Source organism: Charadrius vociferus, unplaced genomic scaffold (assembly GCF_000708025.1).
Source record: "Charadrius vociferus isolate BGI_N301 unplaced genomic scaffold, ASM70802v2 scaffold326, whole genome shotgun sequence".
Classification (NCBI taxonomy): Eukaryota; Metazoa; Chordata; class Aves; order Charadriiformes; family Charadriidae; genus Charadrius; species Charadrius vociferus.
In genome coordinates this window covers 485,108-497,260 of record NW_009649062.1, presented here as the reverse complement: position 1 = coordinate 497,260, position 12,153 = coordinate 485,108, and the positions used below count along the sequence as shown (strand labels likewise).

At 36.3% G+C, this 12,153-nt stretch overlaps 1 protein-coding gene across 1 annotated transcript in view; it reads right to left on the bottom strand.

The window, feature by feature from the left end:
• GPR133 (G protein-coupled receptor 133) overlaps positions 1 to 11,558 on the bottom strand; it is a 156,232-nt gene extending 144,674 nt beyond the window's left edge. The window contains exons 1-4 of the mRNA XM_009888102.1: positions 11,490 to 11,558; positions 11,357 to 11,393; positions 7,776 to 7,859; positions 1,451 to 1,573 (exon numbers count right to left, since the gene is read on the bottom strand). Coding sequence (XP_009886404.1) covers positions 1,451 to 1,573; positions 7,776 to 7,859; positions 11,357 to 11,393; positions 11,490 to 11,558 — 313 coding nt within the window. The remainder of the gene's footprint in view (positions 1 to 1,450; positions 1,574 to 7,775; positions 7,860 to 11,356; positions 11,394 to 11,489) is intronic.
• Positions 11,559 to 12,153: the final 595 nt, after the last annotated feature.

Below are 12,153 nucleotides of genomic sequence, written 5' to 3'. Positions count from 1 at the left end.
TCATTTCAGAAAGCATTCCCTGCCTAAGCATACTTAACACCAGTTTCACACAAGTGCAACCTATGAACATCAAGGGATGTTTAAGCAATAGTAGGCTTGGAGAAAATTACATCTTATCACTGCCACAGTTTTTATCTGATTCAGAGAAAAACAGAGACACTGTCTTTATCTAAAGGAGTGTCATCGCCCCCCCCCCCCCCCCCTTTTTTTTTTTATACCTGCTACAGTGATTTAGTATTTATTGTTTATATTATTTCTTCTCTTCACATTTTATCTGCTGAACATTTCAGTGGTTTATGTTTTTAATGTTCTCGTTTGTGAGATACTGGGAGTGCTCTGGTACCATAAAAATAATTTATTCTGATTATTATGTTATACTATAGATGTAGAAATAATATGACTTACTGATGATTTTTATTTCCCAGTGGTATGAAAAAAAGGTATGAAAAGATACAGCATGTACCAGAAAAGAAGCCTACCGTAGGATACTGAATTACTTTTTCTAATACTCTCACATAATACCCATGTACCATCTGCTCTACGAGTTTCTCCTGCTTTCCTAAAAACTTAATACACAGCTCTTGCTGTAGCATATTAAAAAAAAAATCCTATTTCAAGTAATGTTACCCATTTGAAGAATGGCCCAAAATCAATAAAAACGAAAAAATTCAACATTACCAATACTGCTTAAGCTTAGCGACTGCTGGAGTTTACATATAGAAAGCCACCATTTTCCTTTGATTCTTTCATTTCAACTGAATTTTAAATCTCTAGTGAATTTTTTATGCTCCTGACTAGTTCTATGTTTGGTTTAACAGTCATATACAGTTTTAATCATCTTCTGTAATAAACATTGTCAAACCTTTTCTCCCCATATTCCCGCTGTTTTTCTGCGACCCTAGCCCAAGAAGAAGAAAGGGAAGAGAAATAGAATGAAGAGAGTTAAGCGTCTTTGAGGACAAATGGATTCTAAGACACCAGAGACTTAAAAGTTTTATTATCTCCAAAGATAAATCTAAAAAAAAAAAAAACAAACAAAACCACCAAAAAACACCACCCAAACCGTTCCTGCTAAGAGACCACACTGAAAAACTGTCTCCTAAATTTGAAACCTGTAAGACAACTTCTTTGTCAAACTGCAGTTCTTGTAGGAATTAATCTTGGTGCCACAGGCAAGGTTTTGGGCACTGTAAGCTTATTTCTGATTTTGTTTGAACTAAGAATACTGTAGATCATTGATCTGAATAGTTGGTGATTAGTTCTAATTTAAATTGCAGTTAGACAAGACTGAATTTTCAGCAATCAATACTCAATTGTTTTAACAGTCAATAAAGAAAAGTGTCAAGCTAGAATTCTAGAGTTCATTCCAATGAGGAAAGAAACAATGATTGTTGAATTATGTAATTTGACAGCAGAAGAAAAGCAAATAGTAATTAATGAATTTACAAACCTTCAGGTCCACAAATTTCTGGGTTACTAATGCAAGAATTCTGATAGCTTCCAAAGACAAGAAAGGTAACTCCTTTCTTTTCAGTGACGTAAACTCCTTTGTTCACCATCCCTTCTATAATATCTAAAGGAAAAGCAAAATATAGTTTAACATTTGTATAGACCAAAACTTCCTGGAAACATGATTTTAACAGACTCATACACCTCATATGTTCATCTTGTCTCAACTATAGGTTTGCTTTTGTTGCTCCTTTTTTGTTATTTTTTTTTCTTTTTTGTATTTGCTGGTGTTTGGTTTTTGTTGTTTTGGTTTTTTTTAAAAGAACTATACAGATAACTCTTTCATTTCAAGTTTGTAAAAAATATACTCATATCCATCATTCAGATCCTTGATTAACTAAGACTGCTTAATAGAACCAATATACCCCAAATTTTTTTTTTTTCCAAAGTAATCTGAATAAGCCTTATGCTTTCCAGAATTCTGAATACCAGACACATCATGTCTTACTGTTAGGCTGAGTTAGCGAAGAAATTCTTCAATCAAAAATTTAACGGGGGGGGGGGTGCCATTTTTTGAAAGAAATTTTGTGATCAAAAGCCACTTTTCATTAAAAAAAAATAGTAATTCAATATTATTAAATATACTTGACAAGCCATATTCAAAAGGCAGGAACATATAGCCTTTCAGACATCCTTTGGTATGGCATCATTGTCATTTGGAAACTATTTGTCTAATGTGGATAATGACTAATTGTCTTGTGATTTGACTGTGATTTTCATGTTTTCCCTCCTAAAGAAAAGCACTGTTGATTCATCTCCCACTAGCCTTCTCAATACTTAAAAACCATGACAGTTGTTTACTATATAGGAAACCTCACTAAGGTCTGAGAGTCCAGCTGATAGATGATGATGATGGGAAGTTCATCTCATTTGTTCCAAGATAAAGGAGTAATTTTAGCAATGAAGATAATAGGAAGTCACAATCAAAAAATTCCACTGCGCTAAAAAGCTTGGCATTCCACAGAACACAGAATATTCTATCATCTATTTCTGAGCAGACAGAATCTAACTGTTTAGTTTGGAATTCTATGTCAACACCATTGTTTGTGATGGCATTTCTGCAAAGATCGTGAAGATTCAGGACCTTGGTTTTTAAGACCCTTCTCTGTAACTTCTTCTGAAAAAGTGTGAGGAGAAGAGTTGCTCCAAGGGAAACATCAGCAACGAGAATACAGTCTTTCCCTGCTGCGAGGTGCAGAAATTGCCAGCGAGATACTGCTTGGTATTTAAAAGTCTAATGAGATCATAAGGGAAACAAGGAAGGCACACAAATGGTCTGAACCACAAGAAGGGTGGGACATAAGGGACTTCTCTCTGTACTTATGACTGTATATCTACCTGACTTAACAGAAGGACAGCACAAATCACACCAAAGAGGCACAGTCAGTGCTAGGGACAGACCATCTCTCTAGAGGGATAATCACAAATACTGTTGTCACTGCTTCAAGATGGTGCACCCCTTACGCAATGGGGCACGGGCAAAAGGGCATTTCATTTTCAAAGTGTAGACAGGCATCAGGCATGAGGACAGCAGTCACAGTGCTGACCCATCTGTAGGATAACACCACTCAAGGAAATAGCAATAGCATGTAGCCCTCAGTGAAAGTATGTCCAAATGTTTCCTTAGTTCATTCCAAATCTCAACATGAATATCACAGTTTTCAGGTATCTTCCCCTCCTTTCGAGGAAGAAGACATCAAGTTCTCCCCCTAATTGGCAGATAAAATTTAGTTTCTTTTAAAAATTTGAGTGCATATTATGGAGTGAAGCAAACATTTCTAAGTTCTTATTGAGACACTTGAATTCTAAATTAACCTAGCCAGAATAAATCCCATAAGGTAATGCATTTCTGTTTCCATAGCATTTCCTTTGCCATTGATGTCACTCTTTTACGTTCATATTGAATGTCTCTTATTATGTGAGAACTATGCAAATAGTCTATACAGCAGGTAAGTAAGGACTGAAAAGAATTAGGGTCATTTGAAGTTCATTATTAATAGAGTTCACATTTGCCCGCATACTTTTACAGTTAGAGAGTAGAAAAATATGGGATTTAGTATTTAATATAAACCTCCTTGTATCTGAGCAGCCCAAATAATAGTTCTACCATCTCCATCTTTCTCCTTAAGTCAGATTTTCCAACAACTAGATGTGAGTTAATACTGAATTGTAAAGTGGACAAGAGGTCGTATTTCAATTGCACCTACACAAGTATAAATCCTAGTGACTTAAATTAGATTACTTTAAGCTTATGCTGGTATAGATGTAACTAGTTTCCAATCTGTCAGGTTACTGCCTGGGGAGTTCTCATTTTCTGTTCTTCCTTTTATCTCCTGGCGTGTTGATGTAAAAAAAAAAAAAACATTGAAAGGATATATATGTGCAGATTTTTGCTTGGGGATTTTTCGTGTTTTTTTTTTCTTTAAAAAACACCCACATGTTAATCAAAGATATCATGATTGACAAGATCTTACTTCCAGGCTTTGCAAATTTGCTTACATTTGTCTTTCTTAATGTATCCTCTAAAAATTACTATGAAATGGTGAAAAATAGATGGCTCCTTTTTCCTTTTAACCTTGAAATACAAGAAAAATAAGAACAAATAGTTTGTGGTGTTTATGTTCCTCTGAAATGTCATCTCTGTTTCTTTCAAGCTTAACATAAATATTTTGGGTTTTGGAGGACCACCAGCACCCATCCTTCCATGGGCTGCTTAGCATAGGGATGCCTCTCCCATTAATTCAGAGTAATTTCGTGTTTGCCAGTGTAAACATAAATAGACCTTTACCACTTGAACCAAAACTCAGTGTTAACTTTGAATCCAACGTTACAAGGACCATCCAAGCTTGACAAATGCAGAACAAAAAAATATGTAAATCCTCACCTACAGTTGCAGAGAAGTTAGAGTAGGCAGAGTCATTGGTATATACAAAGGTAGAGTTATGGGAAGGAAGCACAGTGAAGTTGTGGATTCTTAGAGCTGGGTGGAACAACAAAAGAAAATAAGCAAATGAGCAAAACAATGAATAAACACAATCAGTAATGAAATGACCAGTTCATATCTCTCAACATAGCACAAGTCACAGATGTTGGTCAGTGGCCTTTAAAAATTATCATACAACCACTTCTCCCAATGACTTGTATACACTTGAATGTGGTATTCCTTAACTACACAAGTTAAGTAAATACAGTATCACTAACAATTCTTTTTCCTTACAGTAACTGAGGAGAAAAAAAACTATAAGAAATTACAACTGCAGATGAAGGGCTCTGAAATATGATCACAATGGTAAGGAACTCTGCAATTATAAAAAAAATCATTATACTGGTGCAAAACCTATGGGCAATTCAAGTCCCATGTCCAGTTCTGGGCCCCCCACATACAAAGGGAGACATGGGCATACTGGAGCAAGCCCAGCAAAAGGCTGAGAATACTGGGACTGCTCAGCCTCGAGAAGAGAGGGCTCAGGGATCGTATCAATATGTATAAACCCCAAGGGGAGGCACAAAGATAGTGCCAGACTTTTCTCCGTTGTATCCAGTGAACAGATAAGAGGCAATGGGCACAGATTAACACACAAGAAATTCCATCTAAACATAAGAAAAACCCCAACTTTTTATAGCTTACAATTTTATTCTCTAATTTTTTTTCTTATTTTGATAATCTACAAGTAAGTTGCACACTGTAATTATTTACCCCAGCCAGGCAAATAAAGCTTGATGGAAAGCCCATGAAAGTAAATAGAGACACACTGATTTGGGATTTAGAGGAACTGAGCTCACAGAAGGGGAAGGCAAATGCACAACAACAAAAAAAAAAAGAAAGGCCACCTGCAACAAAAACTTCAAGTGAAAAAATGCATGGAAAACAAGTGGTCATAAACATGACCACCTTTTTTTAATTTGCGATATTTTAAATTGATTGCTTTCCTTCAATTGCTTCTACTGCTGAGGTAACCAAAAAACTAATTTGCTGACACTGTCTCACAACACAAATGCATTGAGAGATATAAATCTGGCTTCACACACAATGACTTCAACAAATAAAATGGATTAACATGACGGACAGATTATGATGCTTCAAGGATTTAAGAGAAGAAACACGGAATGAAAATAATTGCATGATACTTTGAGTGGAAAAACAAGAAAGACTCTAGCAATAAACAGAAGAGTTGTGTAATCAGAATGGAATCAAAAACAAGCAAATTGTCACCTGCATTAGATTACAACAATAAAGAATGCATTTCTTGTATATCAAAGTAAAATATATGACAGATACATAAAACTTCTGCTGGAGGCAGTTGAAATAATAGCTGCGTATTATAAGACACAATATAAGCAACTGTGAAGAATCTGAACTATCAACTACAATATTAAGGAAAGAATTCAACATTGTCAGAGTTGCACTGCAGAGAAAAAGATTTTTGACTACTGGCATCCTCTGAAAACAATAGCGAGACAAAGTCTTCCAAAATTTTTTCAGCAAAGTCACACAGCTGGCTCATTTATAAAGTTATTTAACACAATGTCATAATAGCAGTCAAAGAAGATTGTTCACGTGAGCCAGTCCTGTTCCTGTAACTGAACATTTGTAGGATTGGAAACTTAATATATTCTGCTTTATCTCTTCCAAGATATTGCTGAGAAGATTTCTGAATTTTGCTGAAATAATGTAGTTCAACATAATTTTAAAAACAATCTAACATCGATTATCATTTTTTCCAAGAGCTATATTTTACATATCGCTTTCAAGCACTTTCAAAACATCTTTGTAACATGAGTGCCAAAACTGTGCTAGATATGGAGTGCTTTACTCCTCTTGAAACTACGTGAAACCCAGCGTCACAAAATTACTTTAACACAGTGTTAGAGAACTCATATGGTTAGTTTTTGTAAGCCAAATTATGATTCTATTGAAGTCAATGGGAATGTTGCCATCAGCCTCTATTGGCAGAAGAACTTTGCCCAGATTTACTTCTGGTCAGCAGATTTCATCCCTTTAAGAAACTCTGTAGAACCATGGGTCAAACTTTAAGCTTAAAATACTTGAATACCTCTGGAATAAAAGGTTTTAGATATTTATGGATATTTTCCCACTTAGGAACACAGTGATATTGCCATTTTTGCATAATAAAGAGTGATAACTTTACACTTCTGTAACATTTTTCATGTCAGGTTGTAAAGGTCTTTAACCCCTGATTTAATCTTCTGTGGTGATATTCCTGGATAAAGATAATCCAGTCACCAGTACTAACACAGCAGCTACCCCTTGCACCAGTACAAAACAGTTTAGCTCAATACCAAGGTGGTCAGTCATAGTGAGAGAAATACTGGGGAACATACATCAGCCCAACTTGGAATTGGCTGAAATGTCAGCAGAGAAAAAACAGTTCATGTGAAAATTACTAAGGGACCTTTGAGTCTCAGAAGAAGACAAAGCATAGCTGAAAATTTCATCTGAAATGAATGCTCCTGCAAGCCCATGATGCTGCAATAGGATACAGTGGTTTGGTCGAAGCTCCATTAATTACATCACCTGCACATCCCCGGGAAGCCCCCATCACCCTTTTTGTTCCTGATGACAAACATCAGAACCAGAAAACTGCTGAATCCAATCAGACTGCCTTTTAATACCATTCCCTCTGGGATCCTGCAGTCCTGACAACTGACTTTCAAATCAGTGACAGTTTTGCCTCACCAAACCCCCCTTGGTTTTGCCCAATTGCAAAAAACGTTTGGTCTAATGCTACAATACTGCTTTGAAGAAAATATCCAAAAGCAAATAAAAAGTAAGAAGTAATCAGATAAGAGCTTATACTTCTCTTTCTATTGATACTGCATGCAGTTTTGAAAAGTGCCTGAAGAATCTGTGCATTTAACTCCTTCCAAAAAGCAAAAAGAAGCGGGCATCTTCACTGCTGGCACAGTCAAAGATCTCAGCCACTGAATGTATCAGTTCGTGTTATGCATGTACCAAGCCAGCTAATAACAGTATGATTTCAATGACTCTTTGGATCATAAACCTTTTCTCTTTATAACCTTAACAATGTGTAGGCAGCCCATAAAGTGTCTGAGAATACTCTATAAAAATCAGTTCACAAATACAGTATCATTTGGACATCGGAGAACTGCAAAAACATTAACTGGAAAAAAATCCTCAACTGCTGTGGTACAAAAGCTAACCCCTTTCACTTCTGCTCCCCTTCTACTTACAGACTGCCACAAATACTTATGATATTGCCATTGTCAATGAATCCTTTGTCTACCTCCATTTGTATCGCGAAACTCATGAATTCCATCCACATCTTCCAGTGGCCAGTAATGGGAAGCTGACGCGAGAACTTTGAACCCTTTCAAGAAACAAAGATGAAAAGGTTATTAAAGTAAGGACCAAAAAGGAGTGTAACACATCTCCACAGAAGAGTGGATAAGAGTGTTGGTGCCTGCACAGTTGCAGGCACTCTACTGCAGAGTCTAACCTTCCTGATGTCTCCAGGTAACTCTCACCTTAAGAGTCATACAGCAGAACTTATTTAACAGAAGGAATTTGATGTTCCTCAAGAGAAGGGGTTCCAGAATATTAAACAACATATGGAAAAGAGTTCACTCCTCCCTATACAGCATTAGCTATTCCTTCAGAATCTTCTCCACTACACCAAAACCAGAACAACTCCTTACGGCTGATGAGAACATTTTGTTTTCCTAAATGTCCTCCTTAGCAACAGGTGGACTAACTGACAAAAGCAAAACATCTGCTGGTTTCTATCGGCAGATTTATCTGCAGACTAATTGATGAGCTTGAACAGATTCTAGATGCAAGTACTCAAACCTGAACCAGAAACAGATTTTTTGTTAAGATAACAATTCTAGTTTAAGGGTAGAGCATTAATAACGTAGGAAAACATTTCTTATTATCTTGTTAGCTGCAAGAAACCTTTTCTTCTCAAAATAATTAATAATTTAAATAATAATTTAACCAGCTGTGCTGAAATAAATTTAACCTCCTACAGCTAAGAAAGTTTTAGAAGGTTGATACAGATACACAGAAATCTTACTGTGAATGCAAATGAGAACATGTTTTGTTTACCATCATGGCATATCATCCTATTAGTTTGAGTTTGAGTTGATCTTTTCTTTGGGGGGAGGAGGGGAAGTGACACAACAGACAACAGGTACAGAGAGCAAGTACTTATATTACACTACATCTGTAGGTCTTTCCTCCAGCTCCAAAGTCATTTTTCATTCCCAAGAAATCTTTCAACAACCTGAGGTGCAAAGCTGCCAGAGGTAAGTTTCTTAAAAACCACTTCGGCTGTCATACACCATACAACGGCTCCCCACACGTAGTGTGCAAATTAAAACAAATCACAAGCAATGTCCTTTCACATTTACAGTCTATCCCACACCTTTCTTCACCCTTAAGATCAAAACAGCTTGCCTATTTGATAGTTATTCCATTATTTTAACGTCCTGGATAAAACCAAGATTTCTTTATCATGGATATGAAAGTGCAAAAATTTCATTTACATCCTTAAACTGCTTATCCCACACAGTGGAGATTAGTTTGATGTTTTTCACCGTCATGGGGCAGTTTCAAAGCTGTAACACAAAGAAGATCCTAAGACTTGTTTAATACAAGTGCAAAGCTGATAAAATTGCTAAACATCACAAGAAGTAGTTGTAGACTGAGAGCACAGAACTAGAAGAAGCTATGCATCTTGTGAGGATACACGAACTACTCAGACTTGCTTCCAAACTCAACTATACCAAAGATATCTAACAAATGATTCATAATTGACCAGGATCTATTATTGGCCTACCTAACTAAAAATGTTTGCAGTTGTCACAGAATTTTTTTGCACAGAGAAATGAGTATAAGTAGATAAGATGGGGATACCTTTAGAGAAATGGATAAGATTCTATGGCTCTACATTTCCTTCGAATATTTGGAAGATACAGAGAAAGGCACAACTGCTGACAAAAGGAGAAAGCTACTGCCAACATAAGAGAATAATGACAAAGAATAAGCACGTACAAAACCCAATCTGAAAATTCCAGGCAACCCAACCTTAACTAAGCTGAGCATGGCAAAGCACACTGAGGAAACAGGATATAAGAACAAGTTTTTTTGCATTTACATAAAGTAAATCTGGGTACGTGCTTAGTTTTATCTTCAAAGAACATATTCTGGCTGCTGCAAAAGAAATGAAAATCATAAATGTCTATGGTATTAAGAGCATCTACATAGGCTACCTGTGCTAATGTACCTCCATCCAACTTTCATCAAAATATCAGTTCTGTTTTGCAAAGCATAGAACATGCCTGCTCTTTCACAGTGTGCTAATATACAAATATCTCTTGGTGCCATTAACATCTCCCTTTTATATCAGGGGAAAAAAGAAGGATTAACTTCAAGAGAGGTGGCAGAAAATAAAAATAAAAAAATAGAAAAGAAAAATCCCAAGAGAAAGTGATTTGATGCCAAAAACCTGTGTCATGGCATGGCACATTTTAGTAGTAGTAGTAGCAGCCACCTTAGTAGCAGCATCACAACAAAGGCATTGCCATAGCTGGCATCAAACTCATAAGGAAAAGCTATATTCTAAGGAGCTTACATTTAAAAGCTAGAAAAAATGGGAAGAGAAATGGATATATAGCAACATGAATTGCATAGAGCCACGCTGCATGCCAGTGGCTTTCCCAGCTCCCAGTTCTGAACTATGTAAAGCCATGCTGTTACCCCACTTCTTGCCAGTCAGCCCTGAGAAGACCTCGGAAAACAAGTACCTGTTGCCTAGAATTCAGCCTGTACTTGCTATATCCTTTCAACAGGTAACTACTCCACGTTTAGAAGAAAAATCACAGAACTTGTTTACACCCTAGTTCAAATCCAGAAAGCACTGCTTGCAGTTATGCTTCCCCACATGCACTGTACTGCAAAATAAATGTTGTGTAACTTGCCCCCTTATTGTGGAGGGATATTTTCCCCATTATTCTTCCATCAGCTAGAAGCCAGTGATCCTCATCTATAGGAAATGAGACTATTTCTTTGGGTTTTAGGGGTTGGTTTTTTGTTCTACCTTCACTCATCAGGCTGAAGCTACTGCAATAGTAGGCAACATGGCTTTTCCACATTGCTCTATATTTTATTTTGAAAATAATTATACATGGTTAAAACTTAAAAGCACAAAGCCATACACAAATTGGTAAAGCAGTAAAATTGTGCTTGTACACCACCATGAGGCTTGAGGTTAAACTATTTATATAAATGGAAGGATTCTGCAGTTACACACACAGACCCCAAAGAAGCTTTGACCAAGTTTTTTTCTACATTGAAAACAGATGAGAGGTCCTTAGTATGCTCTAAAACTGATTTAAACTTAAGCATAAAGGCTGGGAGGAGGGTAGATGACTTGAAGTCGTGCCAAAGTACTGCAAAATATACAAGTTGGCATATCTAACTGTAAATCATTGAACTGAAAATGCTGCACGTTAAGGCATTGAGAAAAAAAGAAAATAGTCTGTGTAGAGGTCTGATTCAGAAACTCATGCTCAAAAAAAGTAAAAATAAACAAACATTGTATATAGGATTTTTCGACATATCACATACAAGCTATTTTTCTCCAAATATATTTCTATGCAGAATATTTAGTAGGTAGGTTACTGAATTTAAAATGACTGGGACAGTCTGATACTTTAGACTCCATTACATTTTTAATACAGAGCTGACATTCAAATGTAGGATCACAGTTTCTTTGGAGCTACCAAGAAAATGAAAAATACTAACTGAAAAAGCAAATAAATATTTAAGCATGTTGTCATAAAATATAAGTAGAACAGTCCTTACCTGGGTGTTTGGGTAGCTGGGAATAGTTTCCATACACCTGCACATAAAACATCACATAATGAGACAAAATGAGGCAAAACTTGCTAAGAGGAATCCAAATATATCTCAATACTGACCACATTCAGAACATTACCTGATATTTGTACTGAAATAAGATCAGCAAAGAATAATGACAACAGAGCAGCGATAATAAATTTTCCATAGTCTATTTAAGGTTAAAAGTAAGACTGAAATCAAACTCTTGTAAGATTTCAATCATAAGTTTTCCTTTGCTACTTTTTGTATTAAAAGGGACATTTTCCATGCAGGTTCAAAAAGTCTGTTCTTCCAGTGATGGCAAAATATCCTTCCAGACCCTTTAAGTAGTATTTGCTTGCTTCACACTTTGATCTCTTCATTTAACTATAAATAAATTACCATGATTGGAGGAAAATTAAAAGAAATGTACATCAGATCCGAAAGTTGTACTGTTCCATGGAAAGAAGTCAAATATTTCTGTTGCAATCTGTGCCAAAAAGAAAAGATCTTGTTTTCAACTTTCTTCCTATGGTTGTCTTTTCCTTTCAATTACTTTCACGTTGTCAGAGCTCTGAAGCCAGTTTTGGTTTTGCTAGCAAAAAAAATGTACTTCCTTATAGCACATCAGGCATATAATGCTCTCTATTTCCTCAGAAACTGAGCTGAAAAGAGTCGCTAACTCCTCGCTTGCCCAGCTCACGTTTGCACCTCCATCCCAGATCTTTTTGGGTGGAGAGAAAGTCTGAGTGATGTCATGCTTTCTTCTCAAACTTTGTCCC